This window comes from Anabrus simplex, chromosome 1 (genome assembly GCF_040414725.1).
Source record: "Anabrus simplex isolate iqAnaSimp1 chromosome 1, ASM4041472v1, whole genome shotgun sequence".
NCBI lineage: Eukaryota > Metazoa > Arthropoda > Insecta > Orthoptera > Tettigoniidae > Anabrus > Anabrus simplex.
Genome location: NC_090265.1, coordinates 1,612,391,213 through 1,612,419,008, shown reverse-complemented (window position 1 = coordinate 1,612,419,008; position 27,796 = coordinate 1,612,391,213). Strand labels below are relative to the sequence as shown.

General features: G+C 40.1%; 1 protein-coding gene across 2 annotated transcripts in view; it reads left to right on the top strand.

Annotated features, from left to right (window-relative positions):
- Nucleotides 1–24,461, top strand: part of LOC136858595 (monocarboxylate transporter 7) — a 107,250-nt gene extending 82,789 nt beyond the window's left edge. For both annotated transcript variants that reach the window (XM_067138269.2, XM_067138268.2), the window contains exons 4-9: nucleotides 1,546–1,689; nucleotides 5,830–6,398; nucleotides 9,542–9,717; nucleotides 10,096–10,397; nucleotides 17,098–17,289; nucleotides 20,942–24,461. In XM_067138269.2, the coding sequence (XP_066994370.2) occupies nucleotides 1,546–1,689; nucleotides 5,830–6,398; nucleotides 9,542–9,717; nucleotides 10,096–10,397; nucleotides 17,098–17,289; nucleotides 20,942–21,087 (1,529 nt within the window). In that variant the 3' untranslated portion in view covers nucleotides 21,088–24,461. The remainder of the gene's footprint in view (nucleotides 1–1,545; nucleotides 1,690–5,829; nucleotides 6,399–9,541; nucleotides 9,718–10,095; nucleotides 10,398–17,097; nucleotides 17,290–20,941) is intronic.
- Nucleotides 24,462–27,796: the final 3,335 nt, after the last annotated feature.

Genomic DNA, 27,796 nt, shown 5'->3' with positions numbered 1-27,796 from the left:
AATAATAATAATAATAATAATAATAATACAGATATCATCTTGTAACGGGATTTGAACCGTTACAATAGGAAGAGAAATTAGAGATCTTCGATAAATTTCCAAGTACTTCAAAATTATTAAAGAAAAGACTTGGTAAATAACTGATAGGGAATCTGCGACCTAGGCGACTGTCCTGAATGGAGATCCGCGGTGTTTGACTGATAAGTGATTTTCACTATAATACACATGCAATATATAAATAAGCCCCTGTAGTTGGGAACATACAATATATCCACGGTATTCTCTGCCTGTCTTAAGAGGTGACTGAAGTATGCCACTCCACGGGGAATCTGAACTTGGGAGCATGCGCTGGCAACCATGGGGTGCCTATGTGAGTGTCTGACTCCTCACTTTCATGTTTATATCAAAGCTCCCTTCGCTCGCTCTTGTTCTCTTCCGACCTTGACCGTATTAGATTTGAGAGGCCTAGGAATTCTCATTTTCATACCCTTCGTAGCCATTTCGTGACTGGTACCTTTACTCGTCGTAGGACTCTTCTTTTATGACTTCTGATTAAGGTGTAGTAATTCCTCTTAAAACAATAATCACCACCTCCACCACCGGATGGAAAATTTTATTTCTTAAAATTGTCTTCCGTGCTTGATCAAGTAACCATTTAATATCCTCCATACTTCACGAATGATAAGTTATTCTACTACCCGAATAGCAATATTCATCCACTTTTCGTACCTGAATTCCTAATTCCTATTCAGTTACTTTCTATGTCACTTAACTTCATTCGATTCTATGACATGACTTTTGTTTTAATTTATTTTTCACCTTGTATTCCTTTTCCTATACCATTAAGCAATTTCTCCAGATCATCTGCAGGTTCAGATAAAATATCATCCACAAGGCCAACTAAGAGTTTCCAATTTCTCTCTTTCAGTCGTGATTAATTTTCATATTTTACTGCCTAATCTAATAACATTAAAAATGAGACGGGAAAAATTGCTCACTCCTTTTTACTAAATGCAGTTACTCCTTTTTCATATTCTGCTATTCTTACGTGGATTACTGCAGTTTAAATTTTCTATCGGTTTTTTTTTTTTTTTGCTAGTTGCTTTACGTCACACCGACATAGATAGGTCTTATGGCGACGATGGGACAGGAAAGGGCTAGGAGTGGAAAGGAAGCGGCCGTGGCCTTAATTAAGGTCCAGCCCCAGCATTTGCCTGGTGTGAAAATGGGAAACCACGGAAAACCATTTTTGGGTTGCCGACAGTGGGGTTCGAACCTGCTATCTCCCGAATACTGGATACTGGCTGCACTTAAGCAATTGCAGCTATCGAGCTCGGTCTATCGGTTCTGGATTAATGTTCTTTCTCTCTACTTGCTTCCTATCAGCTACATAATTCTAATAATAATAATCAAGAGAAGAATATATTTCCGTAGATTCGTATAATTTGTGATCTATTCTATAATATGCTATAGGTCTTTCTAAAACAGAATTCATAGTTGTAAGAAGTATGTTTGCCCTGCGATATCAACTTTTGTTTCTTACAGGGCTGTTCACCAATTACGCCCTGAAGTCGTACTCCTGCAGACAAGTGGCTCTGGTAGGATCTCTGCTGTTCTTTGTTGGTAACCTCGCGACTTCCTTCGCTACGAACATCTTCCACATGATCATCACATTTGGCATACTCCCAGGTAAGTGAACAAAGCGATATCAACGAGAATGCGTCTTCTCATATAAGAAGGTCACATTCAAATTTATTTAACACCATACTAGAGTAAAGTGGTGCTTTTCGGCAACGGAAGGAAAGTAGAAGTCTAGAACTAGGAACCACAGCCTCTCTTCAGGTACTATACCCGCAGTTATCTGGTGTGAAAATAGAGGAGCTTGACATCTCTAACAACACAATTATAACTTAATATAAATAATGACAGACTGAGTAAAAGGGCACCAATTATAAATTTACACTTTCTTGCTAAATATATCATTGTCATTGAGAATGGCTTCATCTAAACGTTTTTAGTGAGAAGTTCAGTGTACAGAAATTAAAAAGAAGATCTGATTGTTTTGTCTATATTCTATCTCCAATACAGTTTCAGATATTAGGGCGAGTTCAATGTTCACCAAAGAGATACATAGTGCAGACGCAAAATATCATGGCGACATCTGAAATCGAACAAAACACCTATTCCTTTCGGAGCATTGTCTCTGATCCGTTCCCCCTGTGGGTGGGGGCAGTAGAATAACACCCACGGTATCCCCTGCCTGTCGTAAGAGGCGACTAAAAGGGGCCTCAGGGGCTCTGAACTTTGGAGCGTGGGTTGGCGACCACGGGGCCCTCAGCTGAGTCCTGGCATTGCTTCCACTTACTTGTGCCAGGCTCCTCACTTTTATCTATCCTATCCGACCTCTCTTGGTCAACTCTTGTTCTTTTCCGACCCCGACGCTATTAGGCTTGCGAGGGCTAGGGAGTCTTTCATTTTCACGCCCTTCGTGGCCCTTGTCTTCCTTTGGCCGATAACTTCATTTTTCGAAGTGTCGGACCCCTTCCATTTTTTCTCTCTGATTAGTGTTATATAGAGGATGGTTGCCTAGTTGTACTTCCTCTTAAAACAATAATCACCACCACCACCATCTCTGATCCGTTGCCTACGCTATAACACAAGGCCTTGAAATGCACTCGTGGAAACGGGTTGCTTCCTAGTTCACCATTCAGCCGCTAGGATCGCGGACTTGCCCCCTTGTATTCGCATGGCCGTATAGCCTATGTCAATAAGTAAAGTATATCCTAAATAAAAAGAACTGAATGTTTTTGCGAGTATTGACAATACTTTATTTATAGAGCGGTGCTGCATTGGCTTGGATATGTCATTGAAGTTTCAAAACTTTCTCTCTTCTACTTGAGTGGTTCAAAGCAATGTTGTCTAACAGAGGTCTCAGAAATTGTCATAGTAGAAAAATAGGTGGTTTGTCACCTTTACACTTTCCACACTTAATTTCGCTGTTGAACATGTCTTTCGAAAAAATAAACGTACACCTTTTAGTAACTCTCTTCGGGACAAGTACTGCGTAGCGGAAGTGACAAATTTCGTCGTTCACTGCAGAAGTGCCACAGACGATTTTCGGTATCTGAGGGCTCCTCGATCTTGAAACGAATAAGACACAATGTTGAACTTTGAGTAGCTGGAGAACAGATATGTTCTAAACAGCCTTTACAGTCTGTTTTTTTCTTTTGCCACACGAACCATAATGTCATTGTATTCCGCTTGGCGTCTTAGGTAGCTGAAGAAGAGCTCGATGTCATAGCTCTTTAGGTTCCTCATCAATGCATAATGCAAATGTATACTTATGAGTTACCGGTATTTTACGCTGGCCACAGTGGACTGGGTAGTCAAGATCTATGCCTGATACATTTCTCTCATGATTCTTTTTTACTTTCTCTGAATGCATTTTAAGTTTCTTAATATATGACAGGAAATCATTAATTAACCAACTGAGGAGTTCATCTTCAGTACTAAAAGTTGCTTTTTTTTTTGCTAGTGACTTTACATCGCACCGACACAGATAGGTATTATGGCGACGATGGGATAGGAAAGGCCTAGGAGTTGGAAGGAAGCGGCCGTGGCCTTAATTAAGGTACAGCCCCAGCATTTGCCTGGTGTCAAAATGGGAAACCACAGAAAACCATCTTCAGGGCTGCCGACAGTGGGATTCGAACCCACTATCTCCCGGATGCAAGCTCACAGCCGCGCGCCCCTAACCGTACGACCAACTCGCCCGGTTAAAAGATGATCGTTTGTTCTCGTTCCTGAATATGTCCCATGTGAGGTGTTTCAGACGTTATGCGCATTGAACAATTTAATAAAATGCTTCATAAAACAAATGGCTTATTTTAAACTGTATTTTATGCTCTCGGGACATAACCACCTCCATACTTTACAAACCAGAGATTGTTTCAGGGGAAAATACAATATTTTTAGCTCTTGCTACATTCATTTTCATGAAATTTGTTGGGCAAATTATTTTCCTCGCTGGTTTACTAATTTAAGATTTCTGAGTTTAAAGATGCCTCTCAAATGATTGCCGGTCACGGTAGCATAGTTTAAAAAAAGTCCAGTGACAAATTTTGGGATCGCCCGATTCTTATGACGTAACTCGGATCAAAACTTAGGAACATTCACTGGAAACTTGTCAAACGAAATTCCACTACCTTTAATTTCTCGTGAATAAACCATGACTGGAACTGCGAATGCTTAACATCAGACAAATACATAATACATTCACAACCAACTCAGTTAATGAACACGTTTAAAGGCGCGAGCCTGGTCGACAGGGGGCAAGATAGCGATCCTAGCGGCCCGGCATTGAACTTCAGTGTAACCACTTCCATAGCGTTTTACGGGCTCTATTTCCAGGCCTTGTATTATAACGTAGGCAACGCTCTGATCATTCAGTTTCCATACTGATTTGTGGGTGAAGGTAATTGCAATGCAGCTCACGGTGTGGTCAACATAGCCGGCCCGGTTCTTCTGGCTGGGTAGCAGTCGCTTAGGTGAACAAAGATCCTCTGCTAGAGATTTTACCGAATGTAGATATTCACTGACGCGTTGAAACACTTCTTCTGGAGGAAACATTTCGGAAATATAGGTAATTTCCAAATCTATAGGTAGAACTCTACTGATTACTTTGTCATTTGTTCTACGTCGTCCGACACAGACAGGCTTACGGAGGCGCTGGGAATGGGCAGAACTAGAACTGAGAAAATGCGACTGCGTTATTAATTAAGGTACATCCCCAGCATTTGCCTTGTGTGAAAATAAGAAACCATGGAAAATCATCTTCAGGACTTCCCATAGTGGGGTTTGAACTCATTATCTCCTGAAAGCAAGGTAGTAGCGAAGTGATTCGAAACGCGTGAACAACTTCCTAAGTATTGACGGGAGGTTAAGAACGCCCCTCTCTCTCGCTCTTTCTTACGGTTCTTTCAATTCAGATGAGGCTGTTGTACAAGTCCATCTTCTGTAGCCCTCAGCCAGACGCTCTGCACCACTTAAGTCCAGTTACATTCCTGATGATGTTGGACCTACGGATGAGAAATCGCCCATACCCTCTCTGATCCGGAACATTTTTCAGGAATGGTCAGTTTTCAAATTAATCTGTTCCATGTCGTATCAATAATAATTTTTTTTCTAGTTGCTTTACGTCGCACCGACACAGTGGCGACGATGGGACAGGAAAGGGCTAGGAGTGGGAAGGAAGCGGCCATATTTTAATGCAAAAACTTTATACTTATTTACCTCTTGAAGGCGAGTAGTTATGTGATATTAAAGCAGAATATTTTAAACGTTTTATCAAATATTTCTAGGATTTTTAGCACATATAGAATTAAATTTTTTCATTTCTTTAGCACATAAAAATCCGATCCCTAATAAAAAATGCTAAATTATGTGTTCAAAACCTAAAAGCACTTAATTTAATCTATTTCCGGCTCCATGGCTAAATGGTTAGCGTGCTAGCCTTTGGTCACAGGGGTCCCGGGTTCGATTCCCGGCAGGGTCGGGAATTTGAACCATAATTGATTAATTTCTCTGGCACGAGGGCTGGGTGTATATGTCGTCTTCATCATCATTTTATCCTCATCACGACGCGCAGGTCGCCTACGGGAGTCAAATCGAAAGACCTGCACCTGGCGAGCCGAACATGTCCTCGGACACTCCTGGCACTAAAAGCCATGCGCCATTTCATTTTTTATTTAATCTATAAGGAAACACTTTACTGTGCTTATCTAATTAATTGCATATTAACCGTATAGGCCTATTGTTATTTATTTCTAGGTGTGGGTCTAGGACTGATGATTCCAGCGTCCTTCCACTGTTTCAATGATTACTTCATCCGACGCCGGGTGTTCGTGATGGGCATAGCGCAGACCACCTTGTCGGCCGGAAGCATGCTTTATCCCATCATTGTGGAGCATCTGGTGGAGAAGTTCGGCTTCAGAGGGGCTCAGGCTATCGTGGCTGCCATGACACTGGGCGCAACGCTTGGCGCGCTCTCCTTCATCCCTGCTGTAAGAAAATCAAAGAAACTCAACACCATCGTCTCCAACAAAGTCACTCAAAAGGTCAACGGTGACTTTGTACCGAAAAATCTCTCTTGTGGGGAGAAAGTGGGTTCCGCTCAGTCTATCCCCAAGGACGGAGAGAAGCCTATATCAGAGCAGGACGCCAAGTATAACAGGGAGTCTGTGAAGTTGATGTGCACCCTGGAGCCAGACTATGACCACGAGAGTGATCACACGGAAGACAAGCAGCAGATAGAGAAGAAAACTGAAAACGCACTGACTGTTGACTGGAAGCCAAGGGAGGATCAGACGAGTCCGCTAATAATGGAGAACGGTCGGAAGGTACGTTTAAATCTAACTAGCTGTAATACCTGCCGTTGATGGGACAATCATTTCGATGGCCTACTTAGAATACTCGTTATCTCCCAAAATTCTTCCTATCCATTATTTCCCTTAAGACTGGTCACGCCTTCCGGCCACATTTCAGTATGCAGTCCATCAGAACAATGTTCGTTGGGTTCATTTTCTTATGCTTACGAGTAAAGGAAAATGAACCTTATAAAAATTATACTCCAGGAGTTAGTACATACATGACTCAAATATACATTCTTTATAGCACGGTAAGGTAAGGTTCATTTTCCTTCACACATCGGCATAGGAAAAAATAACACAACGAACATTGTTCTGATGGACTGCATATCGTCGGCTTACTTCTAAAACCTCGTATGTTACAATGTTCTTCCTACCCATTACATTCCCTAAGACTGATCACGCCTCCCAGCCACATATTTATATGCAATCCATCAGAACCTTTTTTGTAGTGTTCATTTTCCTATGCTATTATGTAAAGGAAAATGGACCTTACCACACCATATTGTAGGGATGTTGTTTTCAAGACGAATTTAAGCACTCCTACATTTTAGTGTATGTATGGTTCATTTTCCTTTCACTCTCCCACAGGAAAATGAACACAACGAAAATTGTTCTGATGGACTGTACATCCATATGTGGCTGGGAGGCGTGACCAGTCTTAAGGAAGAAAATGGATAGGAAGTGCATTGAGAGATACGAGGTTTTAGAAGTAAGCCGTCGATATAAATGTGTGTCTTAAGGGAAATAATGGATAGCAAGAGCTTTGGGAGATACGAGATATTCTAACTAGGTCATCAATATCATCTAGTTAAGTATATTGGTATATTGGACTACTTTCATGGTATTAGGGTGAGGAAATTATTGAAAAATGAGAAAATGGTACATTATGCAACAATCCTATCATGACAATAATTAAGACACGATTATATTTATAAAACGAGCGAAGCGAGTTTCATCATTTCCATACGAGTGTCTTAATTACCATTATAGGCGAGTTGTGTACGTCTGTTTATGATCGATGATAATTATAACTCTATTTTTTTAATATTCATAAAATTCTCAGAGCGCATGCGCTGGGTTATTGATTTTCCGTGCGTGGATCAGAGACCTTGACAATGTCATATGTTTTCAAAGCTTTGATATAAGGTTATCATAACCTATCTTTATTTCAAATACAAATTGTTTATTGTACAGTTAGTGAAGTGAATTTGCTGGAATGTGCCGTGTGGTTGTGGAATATTGGAAGTAGAAGGTGAATTGATGTTAATATGTGTGTCCGACATGTTTGATTTTGGAAACAAGTGCGAAGCTAGTGCACTGAGCGTAGGTGCAATGCTATCCTTACCTAATTGGTCAAACAGTTGTATCATAATGAAAATCTGAACTACCGAGCTCGATAGCTGCAGTCGCTTAAGTGCGGTCAGTGTCCAGTATTCGGGAGATAGTAGTTTCGAACACCACTGTCGGCAGCCCTGAAGATGGTTTTCCGTGGTTTCCCATTTTCACACCAGGCAAATGCTGGGGCTGTACCTTAAGTAAGGCCACGGCCGCTTCCTTCCCACTCCTAGCCCTTTCCTGTCCCATCGTCGCCATAAGACCTATCTGTGTCGGTGCGACGTAAAGCAACTAGCAAAAAAAAAAAAAAAAGAAAATCTGAACTCTGATTGGTGGAGAACTCGTATCATAATGAAAACCTGAACTCTGATTGGTGAACATCCTGTATCATAATGAAACTTGAACTATAATGAGCGTCATTAAGATTCAGTTTTCTGGCATATATCATTTATGTTTCGGCATCGTAGCGCATAAAGAATATTTCAAACTGTACATGTGACGAAATATGACTCAAAAACGTTTTCTTTATGTAAAACTGAAAAACTGGCGAAAATGACCATAAATTGAATATCCAGCCCGTTTCTATACGGGGTCGGGTATGGAGGGCGGTGCATCCATGACCGGATGCACTTCCTGACCTCAACCTCATCAGAGGAGTTAATGAGATGAAATGAATAATCAGATTTAGCGAATGGCTTTACAGATACAATACATGCGCACATGATTTTGGAAAGCAAACTATATATTTACGTCCATGTTGTTTATGTAACTAATTGTCTCTGGAAACGCACAAGTAAATTCACTGGTGTCGCTACTGTACTTTCGTTTTCGACACTCGACTAGACATATTTCTCTCCTGGTCAAGATACAGTAATGAGATATGTGATAGTAGGAAGGGAGAGAGTGAAACCCGGTGCCGGCACATAGACCAAGGGGTTTGCTGGAAGCTTTACGTCCCCATCCGACGGACGAATCACCATCAACAGTGTCATATCCCCTTACTCCATATAAGGTCCGGCTCCATGGATAAACTTGTCCTCGGACACTCCCGCCTCTAAAAGTCATACGCCATTTCATTTCATTTTACTCCATATGAGCACTGAGGAGGGGTTTGGAATTGAATCCAGGCTTTTGGCATTCGATCTAGTGATTAGAAATTGAATACCACCACCTCTCCTACCCTGACGGCCAACATTCTGATGGTGAAGATGTTTTCAACTAAAGGATTCCAACCGGCTAACCACGGTGTTGATCCCTTAACGATGATGGCCATCAGGTGGGCTAATAATAATAATAATTTCGTGTGGCTATCTCTAGCCGGGTGCAGCCCTTGTAAAGCAGACCCTCCGTTGAGGGTGGGCGGCATCTGCCATATGTAGGTAACTGCGTGTTATTGTGGTGGAGGATAGTGTTATGTGCGGTGTGTGAGTAGTAGGAATGTTGGGGACAGCACAAACATCCAGCCCCCGAGCCATTGGAATTAATCAATGAAGGTTCAAATCCCCGACCCGGCCGGGAATCGAACCCGGGACCCTATGAACCGAAGGCCAGTACGCTGACCATTCAGCCAACGAGTCGGACAAGGTGGGCTACAATTACCATACACTGATCCATAAAAATATAAATTCTGTAACCAGCACCGTGTATCCGAAAGTTAAGGGATATCGATAGGAATGAAGGCAAGAATGATGGCATTTCACCAAAATCTGGACCCTGGTAATAAGTAGATATATAGTTTCGTGTTTTGCTATTTTCTATAATCTATTTTACTTCTACAGCATTCCCAGGTCAGAAATGGAAGCTTGGTCGGCGACGATTCAGTTCAGCAGCTTGATTTGCCCAATGGGATGCGGCACTTGTCACCACGTCTATCTATCATAAGTACTGGGAGCCTCGTGGTGGCTGGCGCTGACAGCCTGGCGCTCAGTTCGAGACGCTTGCGAGGAAGCAGAAGGTAAGCATTTAATTTGCAGTATGTTTAACGTGGCGCATTCAGCTAACTTTATCCCTAAGTGGTTACACTCCACTTCTGACCCACTGAGCCCAGCAGTTTTGAAGGAATTCCATGGTGTTGAAATTTACTTACACATCTGTTCTTTAACATCCTGAAAAATAGCGAGATGGAGTTTCTGCATGAAAACATCCTAAAATGCTACTGACTACCGGCAGAATCGAACCCACTACTTTAGAATAAAATTACCATACCTACTTGACTTCACCAATGAGATCACGTAAAACTATCCTATATCAGTTTTGAGGGATTCATGGCTTTCATTAGTTTCGTAAAAGGAAGATACAACTACTTTATCGGATTGTATGTTTGTCTTTTCAGAAATATCTGGTCTACTATCGTGGACTTCCTGGACCTGGGCTTACTCAAGGACCCGGTGTACACCAACCTAGCTCTGGGAGTGTCTTGCGCCTACTATTCAGACTTCACGTTCATCACACTCTTCCCACTCTTCATGTTCTCGCTAGGCTTCACCATGTCCGAGACCGCACTCTGCATAGCGGTTGGCGCAGCCTGCGACCTGGCGGGAAGAATCGTCTTCTCCATGCTCGGAGCCTGGACCAGTATCCGCAGTCGGACTGTCTTCCTGATAGGTGCAATCTGCATGGTTCTCGGAAGAGTAGGTAGGTCTTCATTCCAGTCAGAAATAGCAATCATTCAAGTAATAAAATTAAGAAAATACCTAGTTGATTTTGGAAAACAAAGCTTGGGAATCTTCCCTGTGTTTACGTTTCCCTGACAAAGCCATCCAACTCTCAGGTACAAATATCAAGAAACTGAAGGCACATAACCTACATCTTTCTAAATAAGATGCCGGGCTGAGTGGCTCAGACGGTTGAGGCGCTGGCCTCCTGACCCCAACTTGGCAGGTTCGATCCTGGCTGATGCCGGTGGTATGTGAAGGTGCTCAAATACGTCAGCCTCGTGTCGGTAGATTTACTGGCACGTAAAAGAACTCCTGCGGGACTAAATTCCGGCACCTAGGCGTCTCCGAAAACCGTAAAAGAGTAGTTAGTGGGACGTAAAACAAATAACATTATTATTATTATTATTATTATTATTATTATTATCTAAATAAAATGTAATCATAATTAGAATAACAACAACAACAACAAGATAATAATAATAATAATAATAATAATAATAATAATAATAATAATAATAATAATAATAATAATAATAATAATAATAATAATGTCCTCAGTCCTCATCCTGAAGGCTGGTTGAATCCTCAACAGCTCCACCATTAGCTGTCATAGATGGCCTAAGCATCACTAAAGAGGCATATTTTTAGCTAGCTAGTTGTTTTACGTTGCACCGACACAGATAGGTCTTATGGCGACGACGGGATAGGAAAGGCCTAGGAGTTGGAAGGAAGCGGCCGTGGCCTTAATTAAGGTACAGCCCCAGCATTTGCCTGGTGTGAAAATGGGAAACCACGGAAAACCATCTTCAGGGGTGCCGACAGTGGGATTCGAACCCACTCTCTCCCGGATGCAAGCTCACAGCCGTGTGCCCTGACCGTACGGCCAACTCGCCCGGTAAGAGGCATATTAGAGAAATGAGGAGTGAGATAGTTTCCCGTTGCTTACTTCAGAGCCAAAAGTTGTTATTACATATCAGTCTGCCAACCCCACCGAAACGCATGCACCAACCGACACTATGAGCAACATTTTCACGCCATTCATAACAGGGACTGGCTGCATAAGGAATGGCATTACTAGCATCGCTCATAACCTCAATCACTTTGATATTGTCAAAGCCAAGGATGAGACCGAGACAGATCAATGAACGTAACAAAATTACTCTAGCCCATACCAGAAGTCATAATAATAATAATAATAATAATAATAATAATAATAATAATAATAATAATAATAATAATAATAATAATAATAATAATAATAATAATAATAATAATAATAATAATAACATATTATTATATCTGTGTCGGTGCGACGTTAGCTAAAAATAACATATTATTATTATTATTATTATTATTATTATTATTATTATTATTATTATTATTATTATTATTATTCTTGCGTTCCGGCCTTCTAAGGACCACGTTACAATTTCAATTGTTCCTCCTTAGTTGTTCTTTCCTTTTCTTCCAGTATTCTTTCATTGTTTCACTGTGTTTCTTTTTCCTGTCTTCAGTCCACTTTGTGCCTGTTTTCTTTTCCTTCCTCCCTTGGAATCCTTCCATTTGTAAGACTTTCTTCGTAAAAATCTTTCTTTCCAATAATTCTTCTTCTCGTATGTTGTTCCTTTCCAGGTCTTTCTTGACTTCTTGAATCCAGGTGGTAGTTGATTTCTTTTCCCAAAGGTACTTGAAGATTCGTTTAGTTAGTCTATTGTCATCCATTCTGTAAATGTGTCCAAGAAATAGCAGTCTCCTTTTTCTTATTGTTTCTGATATATTTTCTACGTTCTGGTAAATTTCATTGTTACTTCTTAATTTCCAAAACTCTGCAATTCTTGGAGGACCTAATATTTTCCTTATAATTCTTCTTTCTAATATTTCTAATTTATCAAGCTTGTAGTTCAGTGCTAGACATTCGCTGGCATAAAGGCATTCTGGTTTCACTACTGTGTTGTAGTGCTTTATTTTAAGTTTCCTTGATTATTATTATTATTATTATTATTATACTTGGTCCCAATCTCAAAGATGGTATTTTACGGACTTAGGAGCAACGTAGAAATATACACCCACACCGGAAACATATCAAGCGTAATCCGAAAAGGAAGTATAACTTTTTACCCTCACCACTTCAGATTGCCAACTGAAGGAATCTGTAAACGTTTGTTATTCTACTTCAGCAGTATCGCAACGATTCCTCCCTGGTTGGTGGAGATCGATAAGGATATTTTGAAGGATGAATTCACAGAAACAGACATTCAACTCCGAGAACCACTCAAAACACAAACTTAGACAGGTTCATCAAGAAGAAGTCCCAACTCGACTTAAATATTTCCATTCTGATGCATGGAAGAAAGCACACTCCGAAGGGATGAAAACCTGGTGAGCCCTCAAGAAGGCTAACAGTTGAGATCTCGCGGTCCTTAGAGCTCCTAACGATGAATAATAATAATAATAATAATAATAATAATAATAATAATAATAATAATAATAATAATAATAATAATAATAATAATAATAATAATAATAATAATGTCGCAACCATAACCTCTTGGAAAGAATCGCCAGCCAGACAGGACTGAGGATCTCAGCAGAAAAGACCAAATTCATGACGAACATCAAAGATGGACCAAAATTCCTGGAAACAGAGATAGGACGGATAGAAAGGGTCAAAAAGTTCAAGTACCTTGGTGAGACGATACAGGAGAATGGACTAGAAAAAGCTGCAGTGGAAGATCGGATATCAAAAATGGAGAGAGCATATGGATTGACAAAAAACATCTACAATAAGAAGTGCTTATCTTGGAATTCCAAATTAAAACATTACAACACTGTGGTCAAAACAGAATGCCTGTATGCCAGTGAATGTCTGTCCATGAACTACAAGCTGGAGAAGCTAGAGGTCCTAGAAAGAAGAATCCTCAGAAAAATTATGGGAGCTGTCCAAACTGAAAGCGGATAGAAACTTCGGAGCAACAAAGAAGTTTACCAGAAGGTAGAAAGAATATCAGAGACCATGAAGAAAAGGAGGCTAGCGTTTCTTGGACACCTATACAGAATGAACGCAAACAGACTTACCAAACAGATATTTGATTACTTCTGGAGAAAAAAGACCACTACAGCATGGATTAAGGAAACGAAGAAGGATATTTACTGGTTAAGCATCTTGGAAGACCAGCCGTTAGAAAGGAATACGTTTAGGAACACACTGAAGAATTTGGAAGGTGTTCAAGGCGCAGAAGGGAACTAAGAAGACCGGAAGATCCTGGACAGATGAACAACGGAAGCAGGCCAGCGAAAGCATGAAGGAGTATTGGACACAGAGAAAACTCCGCACGAAGAGAAAGAAATGGAGTTGTAGCGTGATCCTTAGTGGTCCATTCGATTGTAAAAAAAAAAAAAAAAAAAAAAAATTATAATAATTTAGTAAGCCGTGAGGCTTTGTTTAGTTCCGCACCTCTTAAACACAAATCGTTAAAATTGAATCTAACCATCATCGGTTTTGGTCTTCCTGTGTCACACTTACCTCTCTAGGACCAAGTCCCTTATTGTCCTAAGTAACCTGCCCTACTATATTCGTCTCACGTAACCCTATCACTGAAGCTATTTCATACACACACCTTCAACTATTGAGTTCATTCCTAACTTGGACAGTATCTGCTCTTTGTGAGAGTTCTCCCGATGCAAAGGTTATTTCATCTTAGAGCACACTTCTTCATCACAGAACACCGTAACAAACAGACAAGAATTCTCTGTAATTATTTGCTCCATTATTTCAGTTGTATTTGATCTCGAAACCATACGATATTCTCAATCACATTTTGTTTCAGCTAGTGTCCAATATATTATTGAGATTGTGCGTATTGAATCATATGCAATGTTTGGTTAAGCTGTAAATGAGAGAAAGGGGAATAAGAATAATAAATTGTGAATGAATAACCCTTGAAATAGCATGTCTCTCGGATTGCTGTTTTGACTTTGCCAATGAACATGTCGTAAACACATAAAGAAACCACCATATGCGTGTGTACAGTTAATCATTAACTGGTCTGTCTCAAACGCATTACTCAACTCCAAACTTGTTCTTACAAGAACATTTATTTGTTGTTGATGATGCTTGTGCAAGAAGATTCGAACATCTGATGACGAATAAACACTGTTGAGATGAAGGTGGAGAATCCAGACATACTGCAAGGAATTTATTAATCTCAGTAATGCATCATAAATATTGTTGGTTGTCACTAGACATAGGATTTATATTTTGCTGTATAAATCACCAATATATCGATGGCTTACTTCTAAAACCTCGTGTGTCTCAATGCTCTTCCTGCCCGTTATATTCCTTAAGACTGGTCACGCCCCCCAGATACACATCTATATGCAGTCCATGAGAATAATTTTCGTTGTATTTATTTTCCTATGCTGGCGTTCAAAGGAAAATGGACCTTATCATACCGTATTGTAAGGATGATGGTTGCTCGCGAATTTACGCACTCCTACAGTATAATGCATTCAAGGTTCATTTTCCTTTACACACTATCACAGGAAAGTGAACCGAACGAAAATTGTTCTGATGGGATGCATATCCATATGTGCCTGGAAGGCATGACCAGTCTTTAGGAAAATAATGGATGGGAAGAGCATTGGGTTATACCCTACGTGGTTTTAGAAGTAAGCCATCGATATGCATGCAACTAGCTTCAGAAAGTGGTGAAATATGAGCTTAAGTATGCACTTATTGTCATGCTATTAAACACTTTTGTGAAATGAAAACGTAACATTCCTATACTAGACATATTTCACGCGATTCACCCACACCAACATAAAAATCATGATCGTGAATAAGCATCTGAATGACAAACAAAATATCACACTCTACTTAGAGTTGTGGCTGTTCCACTAGGGCACAGTGCATAGTTTGCGAGACGTATTAATCTAACAGTGTTCATTGTGTACACGTCTCCTAGATAAGACACGGTGTGTTAATCAATACACATGATAAATCACAATTAGTAAGGCTGAAAGAAAACTGTCTAAAAAAAACGTGAAGAAATACACTTAAATACACATTCCTCTTATATTTTACACTACACGCCCTACTTTCCCTGTACGTAATTTGAGACATAAAAACTTTCCATTCTTTCAAACGCACAAAATTAACACTATAAACATACCTGTAAAAATAAACACTATTATACAAAGAACGACCTGTTTCCTCCTACAAGAACATCGTCAAATTCTATCAAATCACTTAAATAATGCGTATATATATCCAGTATTGTTTACGTTGCGTAAACTTGTGAATGATAGAGAATTAGGTGATAATATGAACAAGTATTAACAAATAATGATTATTTTATAACGAAGATTTTATTAGAACTCAACCATCACCGTATTAACATAATGAAAAAAATGTACTTACCTGGATTACCGAAGCTTAGTTCGTTGTCTCCAAACACTATTTCAGGACTGCCATAATTTGCTTTGCAGTAATTTACACTACAACAATTTTCTCCAAGTTTTCTAGCATAAATCTGTGACGTTAGTCTGTTAAAATGAACATGAACGCAGAGAATGAATGGTCTCTACATCTACGATGTGACATGAATTCGAGAGCGAGTGTAGGTGTTAAACACTCTGTTAGTTCCACATTATCAGTACCAGCTAAATATTCGTGATATCGTAGCTCGGATTTATTTTGAGGACATCACGATAATTTGTTTGCAGAGCGAGTCCGAGGTTTCCTGTGATACCTTCCAGTTCACATTTCACTTTCACCATAATCTCCAGCGAACCACAGAGGCGCAACCCACAAGTTTCTAGATTCTTGATTTTTCCTTGAAAACTTACCACAGCTGTGAAGTTCATTTATAATTCACGGCATTAATGAATTTATATTTTGTTGAAGACTGCTTGCAAAACATGTTAAAATATGCATCATAAAGGTCGAAAACCTGCACAATAAATCGTAAATTTGAAATGTATGCATTAATCGCAAAAATATGCAAATATATATATATATGCACTATTAAACAAAATCATTTGTCCAGTTTCACCTTCAAACGCACTTACCTGTCGGGTTAGGAGGTCTACATAACGGCAAACAAAATATGCATTTGTATACAAATCCCATGTCTATTAATCGCCTAAGAAGTCTACAAGGAGGTCTCGCCAGCCAGCACAATCCAACAACTGCCCGATGGCTTGAACGTCATTCCTTAATCCATCACTTCCATGAATCAAACTAAATACTATCATTAACATATATTATAGTTTTGTAAAACCATACAGAAATGTGCCCTACAACGATGTTCTCCTGGGAAACTTTTCATAATTATGTGCGTACTCTTTTTGGCAGCGAGGAGATAAGTTATGCAAACATTTATTTTCTTTTCCGTTTGATGACTGCTTTGTGCAAGAAGCTCACTGGAGAAAAGGATATTTTCTGACACAAAAAATGATGGGCTGAAAACACCGAAGTCCCTGAGAAGGAATATATTAGAAGAGAGATTACTTGGATCAAACGCACTATTTGGAACGAACAAGGCCAGCCTCAATTAATTAAGCGATATAGATCGTATTAAGAAAATTAGGAGTTTTAAATCAGTATATCATCATCCATAAGCTAAATTCCTTTATGATCTGAAAAAAGTACTGTATAATTGCTCTTGTTTTTCCAGTGATGATCTACGCACACGGATACCTAATCCTCGTCATTGCAAACGGCTTCCACGGCTTCTTCCGTGCTTGGATCCATGCTAACTTCGCGCTGGTGTTCGCCGAACATTGCCACCGGGATCGCTTCCCTTCAGCCTACGGTCTCTTCATGGCCATCAGTGGAGTTATCGGGATTTCCACTGGACCACTTGTGGGTAAGTTGACTTTTAGTATACAGTTGGTAGGAGTTTGCCAAGGCGAATCATGGTGGCATCCCAGGCACTCAACTGTTATTATAATTTCTCTATGTTATCCACTGAATCAAGTCAAGATCAGGAAAATGTTCAATTCATCACGCTTTTTATTCAAAGATGAGACATGTTGTGTAAGCATAGCCTTGAAAATTAGTTCATTGGGACTCTGCAAGGGAGACAATATGTGTCTGCGCAGTGTATGAACGTCCATTGGAGGTGTGCATTCAAAAAATATTAAAGAGTGATGATAAAATTAAGAGTTACACTCCTAAAAATATCCATCTATATATTAAAAAATGTATGAAAACTAAAGTCAGTCAGTCCGGCCATTCTATCCAGTCAGTTTCCTTCACATCTTTAACTGAAAGGTATTCATGCACAGATTTGTCATCAGGTACTACAAATCATTTAACTTCCGCCTTCTTCAAATTATTTGATTTTAATTTTTTTTGTCTCTTTGAAGCAATCATATCGTCGATTCTAATTGAGGTACGCAGTTCGTTTTGGTCTAAGAACACTCAGTGGATCAAGCTCTTTCATTTCAGTTCTTAACTATTCAAATTGGTTGATTCTGAGGAATGTTATGAGTGCACATTCCATTTGAAGTCTCATTTCTTCAACATTTTTTCTTATTGAAGCAAACATATCTTTCGTTCTAATTGAGGTACGCAGTTAGTTTTGGTCTAAAACACTCAGTGGATTAAGTGGATTAAGCGCTTTCTTTTGAGGTAATAACTACTTAAATAGGTAGATTCTGAGAAATTTGTCTCCATGACGAAGATTTTGAAGGACTTCTTAACAGTTCGGCGCGTTGTGTTGTTCCAAGGAACGTTTAATTCAATTTCTTTGTGTGATGTATTTTCAAGTGTTTTGTTGACATAATATTACATTCTATTACCACAGCAGATCATGTGCTTTATTTCATTAACTCGAAACTTTGCAAATACATCCGTGAGGATAGTAACGAACAACACCATACTTTGTACATTGCGGGCGGAGCCAGCGGGAAACTGCTAGTTGGATTCTTGAAGATTTTTCTGTCAAAAAATCAATTATGCGTCATCGAGACACAATGTCTTACTAACTGCTGTCATACCATCTACCAAAACATTCTACACAGTAGTACATAAGTTATAGGATTGTGAGTGGACCTGAGCAATGTTGTGAGATGGACAGTAGACAATAGTATGATGGTAAACGGGATAATAATAATAATAATAATAATAATAATAATAATAATAATAATTTTATGGCCTCAGCTGCTGGCCAGACATTTTAATTTGACGCCATCTGGCTGTCTGCTCGTCAATTTCGACGTTTCGTTTTACTCTAGGCCCACTAGATGGCAGACAGAGTAAACCGAATCTCTCTCGGGCGTCTGCGGCTGAGATTTAATTAATTTTGTCGGGTAAATACCAAATGTGTCACAGGAGATATTTTACATGCCGACATCGGACGACATGGAATGTCGAATGGACTTGTTTTCGCCCTTTAAAAATTCCGGCTACCTCTGCCGGGTTTGTGCCCGCAATCTTGGGATCTGGAGATCGACACTCTACCACTGATCCAAAGAAGCAGCTTGCTAAACGAGATGAAAAGTCAGGTTACAAGGTTCACAAAGAGGAAACATCCTTTCAGTTTTAATTACTGTATTTTTGGGGTGATAGTAGGCGTACCTCATGGGGATCACTGGTAAGTACCTTAACCATTAACGAGATTGTAAAGAAAGGATAGAGATTTTCTCACATGGCTATGTGGGTAATTAAGGGTTGTAGTAAGGATGTAATGGAGAGGGCGTATTAAGTCTCTGGTAAGACCCCAGTTAGAGTATTCTTCCAGTGTATGGGACCCACGCCAGGATTACTTGTTACGAGAAGTGGTAAAGATTCAAAGGAAAGCAGCATGATTTGTTCTTGCTGATTTCCAACAAAAGAATAGTGTTGCGAACATTTTGTAAACTTTGGGCTGCGAAGACTTGGAAGTGAGGAGACGAGCAGCTAAACAGTATGTTCCAAGTTGTCAGTGGAGAGATGGCGTGGAATTACTACTACTAAAATATTTTCATTCCTCCCCTGAAGGGTGAGGCGGGCCTCTTAGACGGTGACGCCGTCTCTCAGGCCGGGAGTTTTGTTCGGTGAAGGAGATTTTCGGAGAAGGTGAGGGGCTGGCGGCCGTGGCCTATACTAGGAACTGTCCCAGCATTCGCCTTAGTACAGGAGTATGGAAAACCACGGAAAGCCATTCTCAGGACAGCCGACGGTTGGGGCCAGCCATGAGGTCCAGCCCGGTCCCGTCTCCCGAATGTAGAGGAGTAGAGGCACGGTAAGCCGTGCACACCCTTCCTCTGCTCGGTTGGCCGGTCAGAGTGCAGAGCTGTTCGACCACGACCAGCCAGGGCAGAGACTCACTCTGCATCTACCGACCTGGCGTGGAATGGTATTAGTAGATTTTTTTTTTTTTTTGCTAGGGGCTTTACGTCCCACCGACACAGATAGGCCTTATGGCGACGATGGGATAGGAAAGGCCTAGGAGTTGGAAGGAAGCGGCCGTGGCCTTAATTAAGGTACAGCCCCAGCATTTGCCTGGTGTGAAAATGGGAAACCACGGAAAACCATCTTCAGGGCTGCCGATAGTGGGATTCGAACCTACTATCTCCCGGATGCAAGCTAACAGCCGCGCGCCTCTACGCGCACGGCCAACTCGCCCGGTGTATTAGTAGATTGGTAGCTTGAGTGATTGTTTAAAAGTAGGAAGTAAGAAAGATCATAATATGAAGACAAAGTTGGAATCAAGAGAATAAATTGTGGAAAATATTAATTTACAGGAAGAAAAACAAGGGATCGGAATACAGTAATTTATCGTGGGAAATGTTCGATAAATGTCCAAGTTTTTTTGGAAACATTTAAGCGGAGGCTGGGTAAACAACTGGCATGGAATCTGCCACCTGGGTGACAGCCGTAAATGCAGATCCCTGATGAGTGAATTAAATTGACGTTCAGTTTCGAAAGTATAGACCAATTCTACCTCCAAACGTATTACTAATACTACTAAACATTTTCATTCCTCTCCTGAAGCGGGAGGCGGGCCTCTTAGACGGTGACGCCGTCTCTCAGGCCGGGAGATTTGTTACGGTGAAGGAGATGTGCGCAGAAGGTGGGAGGGTGGGCGGCCGTGGCCTATACTACGAACTGTCCCGGCATTCGCCTTTGTGCAGGAGAATGGAAAACCACGGAAAACCATTCTCAGGACAGGCCAGCCATGAGGTCCAGCCCGGTCCCGTCTCCCAAATGCAGAGGCGTAGAACCACGGTAGAGCCGTGGCCAACTTTCCTCTGCTCGGTTGGCCGGTCAGAGTACAGAGCATATGGTACAACAACCCACTCTGCATCTACCGACGTCAGAACTTATTCTGCGTTAACAATCTTGTATGCAGAACGTTCGAAAATTGCATGTTCTGTACACACATTTCAGTACTTGCTATATAAATAGCTGTTTCGCGCACTTATATTCAAACAGTTTGAAACGTGTAAAAGAAATGCCAAACGCGAATTGAATTCGCAAGAAACGGATAAATTTGGAATTTAATACTTATAGATGCTCATTTTTAATTTCAGGTGTTATCCGGGACGTCACCAACAGCTACCCCATCTGTATTCACTCCCTGAACGTTCAGATGATGCTGTGTATCGTACCCTGGATTCTGGAGCTCACTTACACTCGTTTCTGCCGGAGAAAGGAGAACGACAATGCTGCACCTTGAGAGGGAGGCACTTCCAAGAAACAATTATCCTCAAATTGACGCAACTCCTGAGTTGCCATATTACTTGGAGTTCCAGACGTGATATATACTCTTTGTCACATCAGAACGTGTGTCCAGACATTACCTAATCTCAAGGTGTTCTGCAATTACTCATCCTATTCTAGCAGGATACAATTCCGCTACAGAGTGTATATATTATTAATTCACGTACCTGATAATATTTATGTACTATAGTTAGATTAGAGTAATGAGCTTCGGTGATCGTAGTGATAGACCAAGCCAAGAACTCCACGTAAAATAAAAGGCAAGTTGACGGAACTGATGTGAAGAATCGTAGTAGTATTTAAATTACAGCGACAGTTGAATTTGACAGTCGAACCATATACACAAGTATCTTAAGCAGAAATCTTATTCATTTTAGGTTGGTACAACTCTGATTTTACAGAAATAGTGACTAAATCCGTATTTTTGGTATCAAACACATTTGCAGTTTATGCAACTAGTAATATTGCCTTCACAATGTTTGACACTATGGTCTAACATACATTCCAAACCAGAGGGAAATCAATTTCAACTTCAAAAGATCTGTTGCGAGACTAGTGGCGATATCGCTAAGATATGTCGCACCTATATTTTTAGGAATTCTCAGAGACATATACTATATATTGTTACAAATTGAAGGTCTCACTAACATCTTAATGTTCTCTGTGGTGATAGGAAAGGAGAGAGAGTCAGATTTATATTGTCCGTGATCTTAGTTAAGCTGCAAGCAGTTCAATAGACTTCTACTATTATATTTATTTGGTCATCGGGTCCACTTTTACTGGGGAAGGTCAATACTAAGAATCCGTGAACCTGTGACACATACCCTAGTATAATTGTAATTAGTTTAATTTTCAGTAAATCATCATCATCATCATCATCTGTTTACCCTCCAGGGTCGGCTTTTCCCTCGGACACAGCGAGGGATCCCACCTCTACCGCCTCAAGGGCAGTGTCCTGGAGCTTCAGACACTTGGTCGGGGCTACAACTGGGGAGAATGACCAGTACCTCGCCCAGGCGGCCTCACCTGCCATGCTGACCAGGGGCCTTGTGGAGGGATGGGAAGATTGGAAGGGATAGGCAAGGAAGGGGGAAGGAAGCGACCGTGGCCTTGTATTAGGTACCATCCCGGCATTCGCCTGGAGGAGAAGTGGGAAACCACGGAAAACCACTTCCAGGATGGCTGAGGTGGGAATCGAACCCATCTCTTCTCAGTTGACCTCCCGAGGCTGAGTGGACCCCGTTCCAGCCCTCATACCACTTTTCAAATTTCGTGGCAGAGCCGGGAATCGAACCCGGGCCTCCGGGGGTGGCAGCTAATCTCGCTAACCACTACACCACAGAGCCGGACAATTTTCAGTAAATAGAGTACTAAATGGATTAAAAGAAGAGGGGCTGTGAGAAAATACGGTTAATACGTTGTTCTGTTATAGATGCTACCTAAATGGTGGATCTGAAGGTAAGCGAAACTACAATGCATTCAGATAGTCCCTTCCCAGCAGGGTCACGCTATTAACAAGGGACGTGTTTGGACTGGACTTCATCGATTGGAGTGAAACTTGTTAATTTAAAAGCGTATGGCCTCCGGAGAGGTCTTTCGAGCTGACGTCCTATAGGCGACCTGCGCTTCTGCGAGGATAAGGCCCTAGCTAAGATGAACTCTAATGCCGAAGACGGGACAAATACACAGTGTCCGAAACTAGAGATATTAATCAAATGAAAGTTAAAATCCCCGCCCTGGTGTGGAGTCGAACCCGGCACCCTTTGCACCAAAGGCTAGCGTGATAATCATTTAGCCATAGAGCCGGAGATCATAATGATGACAGTAATTCTGCTGTAAAGCAATAGGTATTTGCTTACTGAAGCAAATAGTAACGTGTTGCTACAGTTTGAAAAGGAGCATGGTGTATGGAAGGCATCGATTTCAATGAGGCGTATAAGATGGTTATCAAGACATGAAGAAATAAAGCGACAACAGCATAACAATCCTAATTATCAGCAAGAATACGGCAGTTTCCTAATTTGTGCTAATAAACGAAGATATTAATAGCGTGCTCGGATATATTGTATATGACGAAAATTTCATACTGCTTAATATTGTAGCTCCCATTATAAGCGACACAGAGGTTTGAAAACTGTAATATTTTGATATATTCGAATACCGTGAGAACAAAAATCCACAGTCTGTTTCTAGTCATTCGACCGAGTCAAGAATGGAATTAATGAATACCCCATCTAGCGGCGAGGATAGGAATTGTGCCGGCTGCCGAAGCCCCTCGCACTGCTCTGGGGCAACGACTGATGACTGACAGATGAAATAAAATGATATTAGAGAATGTTGCTGGAATGAGAGATGACAGGAAAATCCGGAGTACCCGGAGAAAAACCTGTCTCTCCTCCGCTTTGTCCAGCAAATATCTCACATGACGTAACCAGGATTTGAACCACGAAACCCAGCGGTGAAAAGCCGGTGCACTGCCACTTGAGGCACCGAGGTACTTCGTATACCGCAAGTTTGAGAAAAGTAGATTCTGTTTGTGTTGTCAAAATTTCGTTTTTGGAATAACGTGTCTTTATGTAACTTTAACATACAAGCGACTGCTCCTGGTCTCACAGCTAATGTTCAGAAATAATTATAACACTATCGTTGATTTCACAGCAAAGTTATTCTTACTATTAAATTTAGGATATGTATTGATCATTCACGCAAGTTTCACTCCAGTTTGTTTGGCCCAATCCCAGACAGTTTGCTTGTAAGTCATGTTGGCTGAAAACATTGTACCATTATCGTTAATGCTAGCTGTACCTGTCCCCATCTCCCCGCCTGCGTACGATAAAGAGGGTCCTAGGGTGATTTAACACGATAGACGAATGTGAAACTTATTAATCGATCGCTGTTAGGAAATACCTGAAGGCACTATGGAAAGAGTTTATTGAAAATATACGTAATAAATGTGAAGGTTTTATTTCACCTATGTATCCGACATAATATTTATGTCAAGGTTTATATCAATGCTCCTCACTTACTGAAACAAAGGCAAGAAATTACCAACTTCGAACAGAGATCCATTTCTTTGGGCCGTATTCTACGTAAACAGATATTATTATGAATTATGCAAGATGTGTAATTCTGGAGAAGGAAAATCCTACTGAGGATTATTGGTTCAATTGTCATTTATATATTACTTCTATTTGTGAAAATAAATCTTAGGAACAAAGTATTGTATGCTACTAATCTAAGTATAGTGCATATTCATGACGCTTTATACGTATTGTACTGTTCTAATAATGAACATTTTTATACAAAATAAATACATAAAAATTCTCACGATTTGTGCTTTTCTTTACAATTCACCCTTCTATATTTATTAAAATTACCCCATTTACATTATTTTCCATTATTTAAGGTGGATGTATAATTTTTCCTAATGAGAATGTAATGTGACATCCTTGTCGCTGGTTATTCCGCAACCTCTTCATTATGGATTATTCCTCTTTGCTGACAAATTGCTCGTTTACTCTCAAGATGGTTGTACAGAGTCCCAACACAAATAGTGTGTGAGAGTGATTAAGTGTGAGGGACCCGTTGTAGTACATTTACATACATTTTAAAGGTGTGAAAGTTCTGTATCTCTTACGACTATCAGCAGTAAATTATGACTTGGAAACAATACTATTATTATTATTATTATTATTATTATTATTATTATTATTATTATTATTATTATTATTATTATTATATAATTCGCTGGGGCCATCAAGGACCACGTTAAGTCTTGTTGCATTTGACACTGAACTTGGCCTTCTTTAGAGCCCAAATTTCCCTCATTCTTTGTGAGTGGGCATGCTTACGCTCCTCTGTCCAAGGGGCACCGTGTCTTCTCTTCGGTTGCTCGTCTCAGTTTAGCCCGTTCGTCAATATTTTCTTGCGGAAGAGATCTCTGTTAAGGGCGTCTTCAGCTGAGATATGTAGCATTTGTAGGCCTTCTTTGGTATTTCTAAACCAGAGAATTGTGGTTTTGGAGTTTGAATCAAAAAAGTGAAATATTTCTTTAGTTAACTTTCTTCCGTCCATTCTTTTCAGTTGACCGTAAAATCGTGCCCGTCTTTTTCTGATTGTGTCGGTAATTTTCTCTATTTTGCTGTAGACTTCCTTGTTGGATCTCTTTTGATGGATTCCATTTCTGTAGTTTGATCCCAAGATTCCTCTCACAATTTTGCGTTCTCTTTTCTCCAGTTCTTCAAGGAGTCCTTTGTTGGCATTTAGAGACAGGGTTTCGGCTGCATATAGAACTACTATTATTATTATTATTATTATTATTATTATTGTTCCGTGGTATCTGTGGAACGGCAGAGGTGAAAGAATGTGCTGGGTGGAATAGGTCTCAACTTACGAAATTAAAGTTAATTTAAAACTTTAACAAAGGTTATATTTTCTTTTCAAGATAAATAAATAACAAAATATAACAGGTACCAAGTAGCAGATCAACAAATTAAGAAAGTACGATTTTAGTTCATTACAAAATTTGGGCTTCGAGCCCGACACTCACGAACCTTGAGCTGTAAGCCCAACTTTACCTATATACCAAGTTCAAACAAAGGGGCAGAAAACCCCAATCATGCCAAGGAGCACTGGCTCCTGATTACCATATTAAGCCTCCTCGAGGCACACAGAAACCAAATTTAAGAAAGAGCAAACCCGCTCTCAAGATTCAAGCCCATCAAAGGCCACAACAAACTATACTTCAAATTGCCCTCAAGGCATACCAAGAACAGGGGTAATAAATACCCAACCTACTGGGCCTATTCAGTAAATAAGCAGGTTAGTTACATGGCCCAAAATACCAACTTGACTGGAGGCGTAACTTGCACTTCTAATACACTTTTAAAACCTACTTGGCACTAGGCCGCATACACAAGGGCTAATCCCATACTAAAGAGGTGACTTGTATAAGAAGACTTTATTACATTAAGAAAGGAAGAAACGGTTGTGAAAACAAAGTCACCTCAAAACAATAGGAGTGGGAGCTCGAGAGGGATTACCACTCTCTATCCCAATTTATAGTTAAAGAGACGAAGTTTTACCAAGTGTCTATTACATTTTAAAGATAGGTTACATGAGAAAAGTTTCGAACCTGCCCCGAGGGTTAAACTGCTGAGCTAGCGAGAAATTAAGTTATTAAATGGCCATTACCTTATGGATGAACTGCTGCCCGAAGAAAGAAGCGCATCCCGCCCCCTGCTACATAATCACACTAGGAGAGATGTTACTGAAGTGGCACCGAGACAAGAAAATCAGCAGTTTATATACCCTCGTGGAACATTCGAGACCTTTCATGAATGATAAGACACACCCACAGCAGTTTATTGGTTACAGAACACAGTTACAGAGCAGGTTGGGGAAGAAAGCTCCGATTGGCCGAAAATTAATTTAAGAAATTCGGGATTGGCTAATTTCAAAACTGGCGGAAAGAAAGGATTAACATTGCCAACTCTCAAACCACAGAACAAAATTTAGCAAAAACAAAACTTATGAATGTTAAATTTCTTCAGGACAGTTCATTCCTTTACACCAGAGTGCGTTATTATAGTTTTTGTAGAGACATATGTTAGAGAACGTCCAAATTTCTTGATCCGGAGGAAACAAACACAAGTCGAAACAGACACCGTTCAGACACTTCAAAATTACCAAATTTACTGTGGTGACATCTTTCGAGAAACCATCGGATTAATATAGTTTGTTAAAGTTCAGGCGTTCTCCTGTAAAGGAGTTTAAACTGGCGCAATATTTGAATTTGCATTGTGGAGGTGTACCGCCCGGTACAATTATTATTATTATTATTATTATTATTATTATTATTATTATTATTATTATTATTATTATTATTATTATTATTATTATTATTATTATTATTATTATTATCTGAATGAAATGGCGACAGTTCCGTGGAGTCCTTTATTATCAGCGGATGCGCAACAGGTTCAAGGCAGAAGCTTACGACTCCGCGTCAAACACAGGAATTACAAAAAGGGACACATTTGACACACACAGAAATAACAGTAGGAATACAAACACGGCCGGATCTTTCATACTCAATTGTACTATACAATACTGCTTCACAGAAACGGTTCATGGTTTTGCCTATATAACCTATTCGTTCGAAATATTATAAACATTCTCATTATCATGTGACATTCATTCCGTTGGAGCACCACCCTATGAGGGGAATACTTTGCCGCAGTATCCATAGAAGGTGGATTACCTTGGCCTCTTCGACATTTTTTATATGTTAAGATATTTACGAAGGATGTTAAATTATGGCTGTACGTTTTGCGGGAATGAATCTTGTTTTCGGAACACGAGGGGCGCTTTTCATCCAAACAGGCCAATTATTTAGAAAGTTGGTACGTCATAAATAGTTACATACATTCACAACAAAACATTATTCACTCATAGATACATATATTTCTTCATCATTTATGCTTAAAGCTTTCAGTGCACAGTCTGCAAATCTCTATCAAACTGAAGTGGAATACATCCTTAAATACGAGAGTCAATACTAGGTGAGACCAGGATTTTTCTTCCTCCAAGGAACTCTTATGGTATAAATTAGATATAGGCATGATTGAAAAGCCCCTCTAACGTTGACGCTCGTGAGCAGTTAG